The sequence below is a fragment of the Falco biarmicus genome, chromosome 2, assembly GCF_023638135.1.
Source record: "Falco biarmicus isolate bFalBia1 chromosome 2, bFalBia1.pri, whole genome shotgun sequence".
Lineage (NCBI taxonomy): Eukaryota > Metazoa > Chordata > Aves > Falconiformes > Falconidae > Falco > Falco biarmicus.
The window spans coordinates 75,343,707-75,359,371 of NC_079289.1; the positions used below are offsets into that span (position 1 = coordinate 75,343,707).

General features: G+C 41.3%; 1 protein-coding gene across 2 annotated transcripts; it reads left to right on the plus strand.

Annotated features, from left to right (window-relative positions):
• Positions 1-105: 105 nt before the first annotated feature.
• Positions 106-12,917, plus strand: IL10RB (interleukin 10 receptor subunit beta). Of its 2 annotated transcripts, XM_056328708.1 has the most exons (7): positions 106-335; positions 2,448-2,571; positions 3,880-4,049; positions 6,310-6,494; positions 8,108-8,258; positions 9,792-9,949; positions 12,156-12,917. In XM_056328708.1, the coding sequence occupies exons 1-7, from the start codon at positions 287-289 to the stop codon at positions 12,366-12,368; spliced, it is 1,050 nt and encodes a 349-aa protein (XP_056184683.1). In that variant the 5' UTR covers positions 106-286; the 3' UTR covers positions 12,369-12,917. The 2 variants fall into 2 exon arrangements, with proteins under 2 accessions (XP_056184683.1, XP_056184681.1); XM_056328706.1 differs by lacking the exon at positions 106-335 and having other exon boundaries at positions 1,404-2,571.
• Positions 12,918-15,665: the final 2,748 nt, after the last annotated feature.

The following is a 15,665-nucleotide window of genomic DNA, read 5'->3' on the forward strand; positions in this document are numbered from 1 at the left end:
CCAATGTACTGTAAACGGCGCCGACGAACGGCGTTCCCGCCCGTGGGGCAGGCTCAGCAGCTGGGCACGCTCCCCCCGGGAAGGGGAGGCGGTCCCGCCGCGGGGGAGGCTGTGGCCGGCTGGGGCGCGGGTGGTGAACCGGGGGCGGCCGGCCCGGTCGGCGGGGGACGCAGCCCCGCCCCCGGAAGGCGGAAGGGTTTTGGGGCGGCCCCGCCACGCCGCCTGCGAGGGCAGCGCCCGGTGCCGGCTCCACCGCCGCTGAAGGAGGCCCGCGCCGGGAGCCGCCATGGCCGCTGCCCTCCGCTGCGCCCTTTGCGGCTGCCTCCTGCTCTGCGGTGAGTCCGCCCCGGCCCGGCGGGGGTGGCCCTCCCGATCCCCGCCTCGTCGCGGGGAGGGGGTGGCGGCGGGAGCAGGGGTCGCCGGGCGCGGGCGGCTTCGTTCGCCGCCGCCGCGCCGCCCCGAGAGCCCGGCGGGGGCCGTAGGGAGCGGGCGGCCGCCGGCAGCCCCGGGGGAGTCGGCGCTGCCGTGAGGAGCCGAGCGGCAGCGAGAGCGGGCGCCCTGCGCCGCGCCGGGCGGGGAGCGGGGGTCGGCCGGGCGGGCCGGAGGCGGGGGCAGCGCTGGCGGGGCCCGGCTCGCTGCCGGGCGCTGTGCCTCGGCGCGTAGGCGGCCTCTGTGCCGGGAAACGGGAACTTCCCGGTTCTGGACACTTGCGCAGGTGCCAGCGGCGAAGCGCGGCGGTGGGGGCGGGGCCACGCTCCGGGGGGCGCGGTACCCGCTGGGCGCGGGGACGGCGGTTCCCGCGGAGCTCGGCGCAGGGAGCGCGCAGCCGCCTCCGAAACCGGGCCGGGCCGCACGTTGCCCAGGGCGGGCCGTGTCCCAGCCGCGTGCAAACCGTCCGTTTAGGAGGCGCGAAGCCCCGCGGTGTTGCCTCATCGCCTCGGGTACGCGGGTGCCGAGCAGAAAGCTGGAGCTGGGGCCTTCCCCAGTAGAAGACGCTGTCAGGGAAAGGGGCCCTCAGGGGCGCTGTGCTTTTTGCTGGGGGGTTACAGCCGGAGGGAGCTGCCCCCAGGTGTGGGCAGCGCCCCGACAAGGGTCTGTGGTAGCGAGGACCACGTCCTGCTGGACGGGAGAGGAGGAATCGGATGCCTTGCGCCAGCCAAACTTTTTTCCAGCTTTGCTGTTCACGCCGAATCCCTGCGGTGCGTTCCTGCACCCACCTTCCTTCCTTAGCGTCCGGTTCAGCTGCCGGGAGCGGGTGCGGGAGCAGCAGCCGGGCAGGGACCGCCGAGGACAAGTGCCCGAAGTGATGGTGGTGAGGCCGCTTGGGCGAAGGGCGGCATCTCTGGGAGGCGCAGGGAGCAAGCAGCTCCTGTTTTCAGCATGTGAAGTGTGTTTGAGCTGCTTTATTGGGTGCAAGGGTAACTTAGGAATCGAGCCTGTGAAATAGTTTTCCTGTAAGCAGGGTTTAGATTTCAAACTCTTGTCTGCTAAAGGTGGGTAGCTGCCCGTTCGTGTCTTGTACTTACGCATCAACTATAGACATAGAATATGTTACCTATCTTAGAGCGTATGCCATTAGGTTTTACTCCTGTGACATTTAAGCACTAATCTGATTTGACAGGGTTTCCATTGATCATTTGTGTTGCAATAATGGGCTAAAATCTTTTCTATTTTGGTTTCAATACCAACAATTACATTAAAAGAACTAAGTCATAATTGTAATGGACCGTTCATCAATACTACTTTAGGATTTCCTGTATTCAGTTTCAATAAAGCAAAACAATGGTGGTTTCATCCCTTGTGAAGAGTGCCAATTAATGATACATTTATCCGTATGTTATATTTTATAGCTCTCTTGCCTTCAAAGGTACTTCTTTTTCATCTCCCTTTTTCAAAAGATTAGCTTGACAGAATATGTAAAGCATTTCAAATGGCAATGCTAATCCATGCAGTGAGGTATAAACATGCTTATGGTGGGATTTTTAAAAATCATTTCAGTTTTATATCCAGGTCTATGTAGAAAGACTATTTGTGTTCCTCTTCAGAAAAACAAAACAAGAAAAAACAAATTGATCAGCACGCCCATGTTATATTCAAAGTGCTACTGGAGCACTACTTAGCAAAAATTGATTTTGATAATCTCAGCGAGAGTCCATGCACGTAGCCTAATGGGCCCTGAGTCTCATGCAGTAACAAGTCAGTCACGCATAACAAATGATGATATCATAAAGACTGTAGTTACTGGAAGTCACTGATGCTGGCTAATTTGTTTTTGTTGCATAAGCTCAGAAAAAGCCATAGGCATCAGGATTTAAATTAATTGTATTTAAGTCTGTTTTTCAAAAGTGAGGCAAGGGAGAGAAAGGAGGCTGTATTTAAGTTTCGGATGACTGAGAAGTCACTAGAGAAACACACACTAAAATGTTTGGTTTTGATTGCTCCCACAGTATCTGCAACAGTGCCAAAGCCACAGAATGCAAGAATCACTTCAGTTAATCTTCATAGCATTTTTCAGTGGGATGCACCTAGCTTTCACAAAGGGAATATAAGTTACACTGTCCAATCTAAGAGGTAAGTCCGGGGCAGTTGTGCTTTCTTTAATTCATGTTTTACAGCTGGGTGTGTTTGTGATTTGTTTCCTTTTTCTATAGGAAGATCAGTAGCTATCCCTTTCTTTTAGTCTGTAAGAGGCTTATTTTCTGAGCTAAATAACAGGGCAGAGGTGTTTTCTACACATTTCACACCCAAGGCAGCTTTGTACGTACTTTTTGGAACCAGAAACACGTTTTGATGTTGGCTGTTATTAGCTCTGTGTGTGTGTTTATCGTGTAAGCTGTTACCTGCAATTCAAGAGACTTAGTCCTGCTGAGCATTAGAACCTTATCTGACCTTTGACTGCAGCAGCATTTTGTGCTCTGCCACAAATGCAGTCAGCCTGCCTGCCCCCTTAGTGGAAATGCCCGATGAACTGCAGCCTTGTGGGTCATCTGTTCGGTCCCTTAAACTTAGGACGTGTTTTCTGAGGTCTCCTTTTGTCATTTTTGATAGGTTGACTTAGCTTTGATTCGGTTTTGCCACTGTGTCCTGCTGAGTTGGTCTTTCCTGTTGGGAAAGGTGGTCCGTGCGGCTATACTGAGGAAGGCATCCGCCTCCCCGGCACGGCGGTGGGCTCCCTGCCTGCCTCTGTGCTTGATGAGGAAACCATGCTATGGGCCAGACGTCTCCTGCTGAGGGTTGAATTCTTTGGCCAAGACAGGATAGGATGTAAAGTGGAGATGGCGGCACCCATAGGCAGGTGCCTGCTAAGGAGAAGTCCCTGAACCGAGGGTACGGGCATCTTAGTTGAAAGATTTTTCTGGGTTCTGGTAACAATTACCTGTTGATCACTACATTCCTAGGTGGACTTTTGATGCAAAACAGAAAGCATATCATATATTAAATGGTTCCCAGTCAGTTCTGAGGCTCTTATTTATCTGGCTTTTCCTTATATGAATATCTTAAAGACTGTTCTGAACAAAGTCTGAGTTAGACAGCAAAGCCATATATAGCAATATTGTCTTAACAGTTATCAGACAAGTCTGTAAATATTATCTGTTAAATGAACTTTTGTAACCACTGGCAAGAAAATTACATCTATTTACTGAATCATAGTTTTAATCTCTACCTTTATCATGGATTTATAGATGCATATAAGATGTTTAACGTGTGTGCACACTAGTAATGATGTTTCTTATACACTGGATCTATTTTTTCTTGTTCATGAGTTATAGCTGGTTGTATTAACAAACAGATATGCCACTTTTCCAGTTAATTGAGAGGAAAGACATTTAGTCAGTTATAATTTACACATAATATACAATTTGTTTCTCTTCCATACAGCATCAATTTACCGGGAAACGCATACAAAAATGTGAGCACAAACTTGACACTCACAGAGTGCGATGTCTCTTCTCTGTCTGCATATGGAGACTACATTCTACGGGTCAGAGCGGAGTCGGAAAATAACCATTCAGACTGGGTGACTGTCAGATTTAAGCCAATGGATGACAGTAAGGCTTTTTCTAATCTTCCACAAAAAATACTGTCTGCTATTAAATGCACCTTTCCAATTTGGCTCCGTAAGAAGAGCTGTAGCATGCAGATAACCTTCAAATGTAATTACATTGAGCTATAAAATCTTAGTTGTAACACTTGTTTTTTGAAGGCAGAAGTTGCTGTCAGAAAGCATACTAGGTTCTAGCTATTATAGCTATATGTTAGTATTGGTACTTGAAACCTCTTTTGAGGAGGTTTTCAAAAAATGTGCATTTTTCCCTTAAAATAAGGATAATTTATGTTTTTCAGCCAGGGAGAGCTTTTCTTCAAGAATTCAGACTTTCTGTATATCTAAATCAGTTCAATTACTTTCTTTTTCATTGCTATGTCAGGCAAAAGGCTTTCTTTTTATTTCTTTAATTTAAAAAAAAACCAAAAAACAATTTAAGAGAGTGAGATTACTTTTTAGTCAAGAAATCTTCATTGCACAACGTTGCCATTCTCTTAGTGAAGCTTTACAGTCTTTTGTGAGAGGTGATTTAGACATTGCCTTGCATCAGAGTGCACAACAGAGATGTTAGTCATGTTGCTGTCACCTGAGCTTGGGAATGAGAGAGTGGTTTTTACCAGTGAGCGTCCTTTGTTTTGTATGTTCTTACTCTACTTGTAAGCAAAAATAAAATTATCTTAGAGTAAGTAGTTAATGGTACCCAAGGCTTTTTTCTCCTCACAGCTATTCATACAAAACCATGCAGGAAGCTTGTTATATCTCATCTTCGAGAAAAACTGTTTTTTTTTGTCTTTGTTCTTTCTTCATCTGCTTGAATTTGATCATTCTGTTACTTGGATTCCAGAGTGTAGTTTTACTGTTTACAGCCTTGTTTTTCAAAATGCTTTTTATTGGTTTTCTCTCCAAAAGCATAACAGTGATATAATTTAATCTGCATAGAACAGAAGCACTGAGGCATAACATGAAGGAAAAAAAAAACCCCACAAAACAAAACCAAAACATCTTGCAAGTATAAATTACAGCCAAAGGAAAACATAATACAAAAAGTATAGATGGATTTTCAGAGTAGAGAGTAAACTTGTAAACCATTAACAGAGTTGTAGTTTGACGTATATTTGAAAGAGCATGTGGCTTTCAGAGCAGGCTTAGCTTTGGAAAGGCCGCTTATTCCTGAATGGGAAATTCTCAGTGTAAAACTACCTGGAAAGAAAGAACTGGAATACTGGCCAACTGGCCAAATCTCCCAGGGGGACATGAGGATTTTTAATGTTGTCATAGCTCATTTGAGCAGGGCATCGTGACAAAATGATATTCCTTTCTATGTTGTTACTTCTGCTAGTGCTTTTTTAATAAACTCCATGCTGTATTGTAGAAATACTAGAAATAGAAAGACTAAGAAAAAGAGTAACCAAGACCCTCCTCATGTTATTTTTCATAAGCTCAACAATGTATTCATCAGCGTTGACCATACCATGAATACAGTCCAGGAAGCAGGGGTCTTTTTTATTTTTAATTGTAGAAGTACATATTTTGAAAGGAATGTAAGATTGTCTGTATATTGATCTCTTCCTTTCTTAGAAAGTTTCTAGCATGACTGTATCCACGCAGAACCTTAGTAGAAGCAGACACGGCAGAGTAGTTTGCTGAAATTACAGGAGACCCTTTAATGGAGAGCTCATTGCCAACACAATGTAGTTGATAACGCAGCTACTCATTAAATAGTTTAGATAGTGGCACAAAAACATAATAATGACAAGCCATTTACAAAATGCAAGAATATAATACTCAGTCTAAGGAATGCAATTGGTAATACACGCAAAAATATTTTCAATGTTTCAGTTTTTCAAAATTATCACAATGAAAGAAACATTAAAACACTTCACTAGAGGCTCTATTATGAAAAGACAGATGTTGCAACAGCTTGGCCCAGATAGAGAAGTGAGTAATAACCTACAGAAATAGTCCTTCCTCTCCCAGGAGCCACCACAGCTGGCAAAAGAGAACCGAGTTAGTGTATGGGAAATGTAGTCTGCAATAGTATATGTTATTAACTACAAAAATAAATCCCTTTCAGGAACAGTTCTATAAAGAAAGCATTTATTTATGCCTGACTCATGAAAGGAAATTACTTTCTTCTAATAGCTAAAATTATTAATTTAAAATATTAAAGCGTGAATTTTCATGTGTTGTATAAAAATGTGAAATTGAAAATAACATGAAACTGAATTCCATTCTTTCTTCTCTTCTACCATTCTAATATATAGCAGTCATTGGGCCACCTGATGTGGAAGTGAAGTCAGAGTCTGGGTTCCTGCATGTGGATTTCAGAGGCCCTTTTGCCGAACATGAACATGACAAGTGGTCTCTAAAGCAGTATTACGGCTCGTGGAATTACAGAATACTGTACTGGAAGAAACGCAGCAATACAGACGTAACTTCTGCTTCTGGGGTATTGTGACTCCGTGACTTCGATATATGCTTTTCTTGGTAAAATACCATACCGATAAAGTTCTGAAAGTTAACAGTACTGAAGTAAAAATGTATCTCTACTAATTACAGTGTAATAAAGTCTAGTCACTACAGCTGCTATTCAGAGCAAATGGCAGATAGCTGTGTAGTTAAACAGTACCATGGATATAATTTGCTCTTTCCATAGATAGAAATAACTGCTACATTACCAGCATTTATTCCCTCAGTTTAGCAATGTGTTTATTTGCAATGCAGTCTTCCCCACCAAATCTGTATTTCACACATATGAGCAAGGGTAAACTTAGAAGCCGTAACATCAGCAGTATCTGTGATCATGGCGACAAGCTGACTTAGATTCACATCTTAGGTCGTTCAAGTATTTGTGCTTTTCATAGGACTTTGGCCTTTGAATACTACCATGGCTGAGGCCTTATATTAACCATGGTCACCTTCACCTCTTCAGGTTCTGTCAGTTGTAATTTGCTTTCTTCCTTTCATGGGCAGCCTCTTACACAGATGGATATGTTACTCAGCTGAAAAGACTTCTCCATACAAAGTGTGTGGAGAAAGATCATAAATAATATAGTAATTATAAGGTCATGAGTTCTGGAAGATACTGGTCACAGTATAATTAGTGCTATGTACTTCAGTACATTTTTCATATAATAGGACTCTACTACATGTAATTCGGATTTGTATTTGTTACCCTGCAAAATTCTCTGGCATTCAGTTCCAGAAAATGAGGGATCATCATTTCCCCAAAAAAACAGACTGGTTTTCAGTTCCCAGACTACAAGAAATGAAGGTATTTCTGCATATGGGATGCAAAAGTAGGCAGATTACCAGAGCAAGTGGGAATTTCAGGCAGAATCTGTGCTTGTAACACTTCAGAGCACGAGTCTGGGAAATTTCATAGGGACCAAAGAAGCAAAAGGCATAGACTATTTAACTTCCTAGGTTGTTTTTGAAGTGGATGCTTGTGTGAAGTGTTGAAACCTAGCTATAGAGTCTACTCACCCCTGAGAAAAACCTGTTATTACGTAATGGAGCATGTTGTAGGGATTCCTATACTCTGCAGGAACCGTATAATTACAAGGACATAACCAATCGTGCCTCTAAACAGCAAGTTGCATCTGCTGTCAGTCACCTAATAGCTTCCACAAGCCTTTTTCTTTCTTTCTCTTTTTATTTTTTCAGGGATTTTTTTGTCTAGATCATCCATCCTACTTGCTCTGTCTCAAATTAAATTATGTTTGTCTGTAACAGCATTCTTAGCTGATCTCATTTGGTCAGGCAGTTGTTTCTCTCATTTATCTCTTCTCTGTAGGGCTCTTTAGCCTAAACCTTCATTAGTGTTGCTAGGAGCAGCCAGAAAGTCGGTGGTGTGAATGGTCTCACAGTAACCACAGGTGAAATCAATGTAGAGGTATCAGTTTTTTGACATAGGCAGGGCATTTCATTCTGCCTTTAAAAGGCTTATTCATGTTGCAGTTGTAACTTCTAGGATTTGTCTTACTAAATGTAATTTTAATTAATTAGTCCATTCACTGGACTTGTGCTTTTCAAACTTTTTGTGTTTTTCTCTGTTATTAGGTAACTCACATAGATACTAAACATAACTCTGAAATATTATCTCAGTTGGAACCATGGACAGTATATTGTATTCAAGTGCAAGCAGTTATCCCCGAGTGGAACAAAACAGGGAAACTGAGCAAAGAACTTTGTGAGCAGACAACCCACAACGGTAATACCTTGTGCATCACAGTGGGAGCTGGGGAGTACTGTACGGAACTGGGAAATGTGCAACGCTGTTCAAAATTAAAATAGGTGTAATGTATAACCTTCAAAAAATGGATATGTCTGTTACTTTTGTATTGTTTGGTCGTTAATACATGTGTACTTTTGGAGCAAAGGAGTTGGAAATGAAAACTACAAGCCGTATGGCACCAGCGGCATGATGCTTGACTTTGCTGCAGAGGCCTCTGTGTTCCTCACACTCTGAAAATCAAGAGTTAAATGGAACATAGGCTCTTCACACTGTGTGTCTGAATTTCTTCTACAGTCAGCTGTATTCATCCTATGGAAGCCGTTGTTCCATGTATTTGTAACTGAGAAAGGAATTGAACCCTGTGTTGCGGTCTGCTTCATTTGTGGTGATATCGCCAGTGTCTGTCACGAGGCTAGGCCATGATGCCCTTTCTCTGTCAAACACAGCAGTTATTAATCAATAATATGAACAAATACTTTATTTAGATACTTTCCTTCTCATTTTGAAGGCAGTTAAATACCAAAAGCGCTTTCCTTTTCAGCCATGCCACCTTAGCTGCTGCATGTGGGATCCAGCCACAACCACCATGTGGTCTGACCCTGTCATCTTAGCTGGGAGCTTCATGTCCCTAGTTAAAAGAAAGGATGGGGCCCTAGATACTGGTTTTTTCACAGGCATAATGTGTATTTTAGCTAACTTACACCCTCAGATAATGTGTGGAAAATCAGAGGCAGAAACACAAGTTAATGAGGAGGCCATCCAGGGAAGGCATGGGGAAGCTACTGGGCTAACCTGTTTCTCATATGTTTTTCCTCATAAAATGTTGCCTCATATATATTTCCTACATGTATATTATCTGCATGCAGTGCTGTTGAATTACAGGTAGGCTTTGGTGGCGGTGTTGCTTGTTAGTTGTAGATAGAACAGTGCTTAGTAAGCATAGGTTGGTTTAAAAGTGATGTATGGATACGTCTTCATTCCCCTTGCCTGTTGTGACATCCCTGGGCATGACATAATTTTTTGCAAAAGCTCAGTAGTCTATAATTTTACAGACTTTTGTCCCCTTCTGTCTTTACTTCCTGCCATTTTACAAGTCTCTTTAGGAGAACAGTGGAAGCCTATAGTCTGGTAGTGTTCTGTCTGTCCTACACTCCTGAACCACCAAAGAGTGTACAGTAGCTTTTTAAGTGATGTTACCTTGTGGATGACTCTGTTGGTCTTTTTTCCTTTAATCATTTGCCTAGTATTACATGTAGAATCACCAGCACGTGTAACTGTAAATGTCTATATATGATGGCTTGTAAGCTTACTTTATTGAGAACCTCCTCAGCCTATCCAGACTAAAAATTTAAGAGCTAAGAAGTGTTTTGCATCTGGAAACAAAGACATATGTTTGCAGTTTTGTAATAGTTTGGTTTTTTTTTTAATTCCTTAGAAAAAGTGAAAATTTGAAAAAATACATTCAAAAATTAATATCACCGTTTAAATTTTTTTTATTGTATCTTGCAGGTATAACTCCCACGTGGGTAATTGTGGCCGTTCTTATAGGATCAATGTTGGTCGTTATAATATCTGTTCCTGTTTGTTTCTTTTCTTTTTTGTATCTGTATCGACTCACCAAACATGTTTTCTGCCCTTCATATATTTTCCCACAACACTTGAAAGAGGTTTGTTTTCTACCTAATGCAATTTGCTTTTCAAAGGCTCTGTGTGCCAAAATCTTTAGAGCTTCTTACATTTTGCCTTCTTGCATTTGCACCCAATCATTGGGCATCTGTAAAGTGCAGACTGTTCTGAGGGGGTTTTAGACTATAAGGAGCAATGCTGGTTATCTATTGTTATATAGTTGTGTATGGTAAAACTTGCTCTTCTGCCAAACATAAAAAGCCATTCAAATGAGCATAAGTGATGAAGTCATGAACTTTGGAAAAAGGTGACAAACAAAGGTACTTCTCAGCATGAGAAAGGTAGTGGAAGTTAGTTCACTTAATATCTAATTTCTGGCTTTATAAGATCAAAAATTTACATGAATGTTACCTCTGTTTTTTCATCAAGTTCTGTGGTGCTGCACAGACGTAAGTAAAAAGCAGGGAAATTACACTTCCCTTTGAAGTAAACTGATGTATAATAAACTTTAAAATACTGTCATTTTGCACTGTTCTGCACAGAATGGTCCAAAATATTTAAAAGTTGCTTGGCATAGACTTTTTATTTCTAAAGCAACTGCATAATTTGTAATATGAATATTTATATGGCTTTGAAACAGGATGTTTTCTTTCATTTTAAAGTGAGAGTAACAGGTGTTAACCTCTAGTTCCTCTTTTTAGATAGTGAATGACTGAGAAACTCCTGTATCCCATTTTAGACATAGAAGTACACATTTGTTCTCCTTGGACAAAGTTATTTCACAAACATAATGAATTTTAACTTAAGTAAAGAATGTAGTGAAATCTGAAATTCAAGATAAAACAAGAGCAATAGATGTTAGGCATTACTGTTGGGGTATACCACTGACCCTGTTATCCATATAGCAACATAAAAAGGCTGTATCAGAATCTCCTCCAAGAGACAAGGCTGTACAGTGTGTTACGTACACTAAAGCTAACAACCTCTACTCTTCTGAGTTTCCTGCACTTTCTCTGGGTCCTTAATTTTGACTCATCTAGAGGTCAGAGACTAAGGATTTGCTGCTGACTTAGCAATCGTCTTGTGCTTTAAGTTGAGCACATCCTCAGCACAGTAATTTGCTGAACCTGGAGCCCAGCTGTCAGGAGGGTAGCGTTGCTCTGATCAATACAGGATGGGGTCAGATGACATGCTGTTTACACAAGAAAGGGAGAATTTTCATTTTGTGCTAGTAGGTTATAGTGATTAATCACAGTAATCTAAGGTCAGTCATGCTTACCTAAAATGACATTTATCAAAGGCAGTGATTTCACTACATGAACATTTGAGTTTGCAGGTTACTGACAGAACATTTCAAATCACAGTTTGCTAGAAAAAGGTCTAATAGTGATAATATTAGTATTTGTTATTGTAATACTTCTCAATACAAAAATCTGAAGATGACTCCTGATCAAGCAGCTTGTTTCTTACATAAAATGCACTAAAGTAATAGACAGTGGTCAGCTCATGAGAACAAAATGTAGTTGCACTCCTTAAGCTGCTACCAATAAAATGAACTGCCACTTCAGCTGCAAAAATGAGTGGTTGACATGTTATTACTCTGTTGAGTAGATGTGCTATTCTTGTGTTGACATTCAAAATACAGTCATGACATCCTGTGAAGTCCGTGTTGATTCTTGAAGGTGGCTTCTTCTAGTCAATAGGACAGGGAGTGGGTGGAAGTTGTGATGTTTTGGTACTAAAATTAAGTTATCTTTGTCACTGAACTGCATAGCCCTGGAAATCTCCCTGCCTCTCCTTGACTAAATGGTTATGGTTTATATTGACATTTAAAGTGTCACTATTTGATGTGTGAGCAGACAGCTCTCTGAGGTGGCAGGAACAGTTCACATCTCTTAAAACCATTTGAAAAATCTCTCTGCGAACTTCTTCACTGACAGTCAAGGCACCTTTTTTTAGTTTTGTACAGAACCTAGGTATTATTTTTTTTTTTTAGGAAAGTTTATATTCCAAAGAAGTCACTAACCCCTGGGGTATCTTCTTGCAAATAAAGGCACTTCTGACTTGCTTCCAAGCCTTGCAAAGGATGTTGAAGCAAGCAGAGAGGTTATTATGTTGTCACCACTCTGGGACTTCTAAGGATTGAGAAAGCCAATTGATGTGTGGAAAACAATATAAAAATATTTGTAAGCTAACAGGATGCTATGGTTGGTGCAGCCTAACTCTCATTTCCTCTTCCCTTCACAGTTTTTGAGCAAGCCTCCCAGTGGTTCACAGTTTTTTTCTCCCTTCCCACAAGAAGAGCATCTTTTTTGTGACAAGGTAACTGTCATTTCAGAAGAATCCAAAAATCACAGTGATGAGACTGGGGATGAGGCCAACAAGAGAACAGAGCACCTTCAGGACTCTGAACAAGAAGATTCTGATTCAAGAATAGTACCAGCTTTAGAAAAGGCATAAACGCCCTCCTTATGCTTCACTCATGCCAAAACAAAAGCAAATGGGCTGTTGAGTTTGTCTTCTTATTGCTGCATTCTTAAGACAGTAAAAATTCATACAGAAAGATGTGTACACAGACTTTGGATGGAATCATTATTTTTTTAAAGTGCAAGAAACTTGACTATAAGTGAGGAATTAAACGATACATGATTTTTGCCACTGTTTATAGTGGTTCACTGTTCAGTTGTAGCAATACCTGTGACTGTGTTATGACATTAATTTAAAAAGCAATTATATATATATAATTTTTATATATATAAAATATTAATTTAACTTTGATGAACTATTTATTACCAAAGCTAATCAAAATGGCATATAGGATAAGGTTTGTAAAAGAAAATCTTATTTTGTAAAGAGAGACCTGAGCTGACATTTTTTTTAATGAGAAATTATGTGTACTTCTTAAGGATATCCCTAGCGCCATATTGAATATTTTTTTACCTGATGCAAAATTGTAAAGCTGTTATGATGGTATGAACTTGGTATGAATAAACAAAGCACAAGTATTCAGTGTGTTTTGCAAGGTGTTAACTCATACTTCATCACTAAAGGATAATAGGAACACAGCAGTGTACTTCCAGGTAGCCCTCCATGTTCAAGTATTGCTCAGTCCCCAATTCTCTGCCCTGTGGTTTCTATGGCTAATTAAATTTTCCCTACCTAATCCAGAGTCCACTGAAGTCTGTGGAAAATTTTGCAGCTGAAGTGGAAGTTAAAAGGTAGGTTCATTTTATTTATCTACTGATAGGTATTCTTAATTAAAAAAAAATAAATCCAGGTTGATGTGACTCCCATGCTACATAATACAATCTTACCTGCATAGCCCTGTTCATGTATCTGAAGGTTATGTCCACACTGACATTGGGGCATAAAATATGATCTTTGCACTGTGTACTAATTTTGTGAGTGATGCAAATCTTTTTGTGGGCATTATTGCATCAAAATGAGAGTGAAAAATTAAATTCTGTCAGCAAAAGTAACTTGCCACTAGTTAAGTAGAGCGTACATCATGATTTCATGTAGGAATTGCCTGGCTACAGTTTTGAGGTTTGTTAATTTATGCATAAATAATCACTTCTTGGGAACTGTTGCAGGAAGAAAACATAAGGAGAGCAGGCACCGATTCTTTCTACCAGCCAGCTATATGTAATCTGCATGTGTATTTCTGCACTTTTTAATTGTGAAATAATGGAAAAAATGGGGAATCATTTTCGTTTTGGTTTTCTTAAGGCATTTTGCTTCATCAGTGCTTTTCTTCACCTCTCACCAAAGCTGCTCTGTGAGTGCTGATCCTAATGAAGGCTGATGTCCTGTGCCTAGTACACCTCCCCACTGTAAAAATTCAGCTCCCTGTGTGTTCCCTATCCCTTCTTCTGCAGTGGGAGCTTCTGGTTTGTTTTGGGATGGGTTTGGTTTTTTTGGTTTTTGGCTTTCAGAAAGGCAAAAAACATGTAGCAGAGCTCATATGCCCAATGCACATGCTAGTTGGCTGGCCAGCTGCTGTCCAAAGGGGGCTGAGATTTCACTGCCTTTTCCTCACTCTCAGTAGAGCTGCTTTCATCTATGCGGTGGCTTATTTTTATGGAAGAGCAGGAAGTTACTGTCCATCTAATGTGGCTGAAATCAGTCAGCTGGTTCAAAGGTTATGATGAGGGCACATAAGGCAATCCCATGTGCTGTGCCACATCATTACAGGTTTATTGGTAAGCCAAATTGTGGGAGAGAAAAAAAAAATCTTAGGTATTCAGAGATACAGTCTTTTTAGATTAAAGCAGGAAGGATGTGTGCAAGAACATAGTCTGAAATTTTGAGGGGTTGGTTTCCCTCAGTTAGAAAGAGGAAGCGTTTCCCCTCACATCTTTGCCAATACCAATTGTTCTACTATCATATGACAGAAGAGGGAAAGACCGTTCTCAGAATACTTCTCCTTTCAATGTATCCAGACAGGTGGGGGAAGGAAGGATTTGTCCTGACTGCTTTGTTTAACTTTTTTTTCATATGGAACATGGTGTCTTTAAAGAAACAGCTGTTTTAAGTTCATGTGAGCCCATCTGTAACCTACTATGTCATCATCAAAAAGCCTTTCTATAGTGAATACCAAAATTAAAACTATATTAAGATTCCAGCTGCACCGTGACTAGTATGAAATAGGAATTAATTCCCTGACTCTGCATCTCAGTAAGTTGCCAACATTTCCAGAAAGTCCAGAGACCTGTATGATCCTAGCAGAGGTTCAACCCTCAATCATACCATGCTACAGGTGTCTGAGGACATCAAGTTGACAGAGCTCTTTGACTACACCATTGCTAGTGTTATTCTAATGCAGATAACTTGGTAAATAAAATTAGGAGATTATATGCCACACAGAACAGAAATGAAGGCTCCAATGCAGGATATATTTAATAAAGATCATCCTGAAAGGGCAGCGAGATATTCTGTGAAATCTTGATTCAATTATTTGGTGCCAGGAGTCTTATTTCATGTAGAGCTAACCTTGTAGTCAGGGCATCCTCTAACACTGATGTCTGCTTGCTTGTCTGCTCTCCCTGCAGTCATATAAGCATCCAGCATGTGCATTTGTGCAGTGCAGTAAAGCATCATTTGTGTTTCTGTTTATAAAGGAATTCAAAAGTAATGTTAAAGAATGATTTGACCTTGTGGAGGACTGTGATTAGTGCTTCATTGCTGAATTCTTTCCTCAGGTTCAATTGCTTAGCTACACTGTTCTTATAATTCCCTCAACTCTTAAATGAGGATTATGTATGCAGATACAAGAGTTATGGGAGAAACGGAAGCTCCCCAGGTAAGCAAATGGACGTTGTGTGAGTAATGACAGAGGAAGCAGGAGAGGCGTACGGCCTATAGCTAACACATACAGCACCCGAGACATCTCAGCAAGGCTGCTGAACACACCGTGAGGGGGACAGGGGAGGATGTGTGGTCAGTGACTGTTAGAAGACAGATTGAGCTTGCTGAACCAGGTGAGGCATTTCTTGGATGACTCCTATTTTCTTTGCTAAATTTCACTCATCTGATCTCACAAGAGGGTTCATGACTAAAAAGATGGTGATAAGCTGTACTTCAGAGCTCCTACATGTGGTGCTCATTGAGACCTGACTTGCAGTAAACGTGGAGCATGTTCACCTCCAGGCTGATCCACAGGAGTTGAAAGAACCTGCCACAGACAAAAGAGGTTCTTCTACCACACGTAGAAGGAACTTTATGTAAAATTTCAGAAACATGATACAAAACACAAAT

What these genes read in the sequence shown, in the direction of transcription:
- IL10RB (XM_056328706.1), top strand. Translation starts at nt 2,387, where the DNA reads ATGACTGAGAAGTCACTAGAGAAACACACACTAAAATGTTTGGTTTTG. An exon ending in ATTTAAGCCAATGGATGACA is followed by an intron (nt 4,050 to 6,309) that starts GTAAGGCTTTTT and finishes TCTAATATATAG; the next exon opens with CAGTCATTGGGCCACCTGAT. An exon ending in TCCCACAACACTTGAAAGAG is followed by an intron (nt 9,950 to 12,155) that starts GTTTGTTTTCTA and finishes TTCCCTTCACAG; the next exon opens with TTTTTGAGCAAGCCTCCCAG.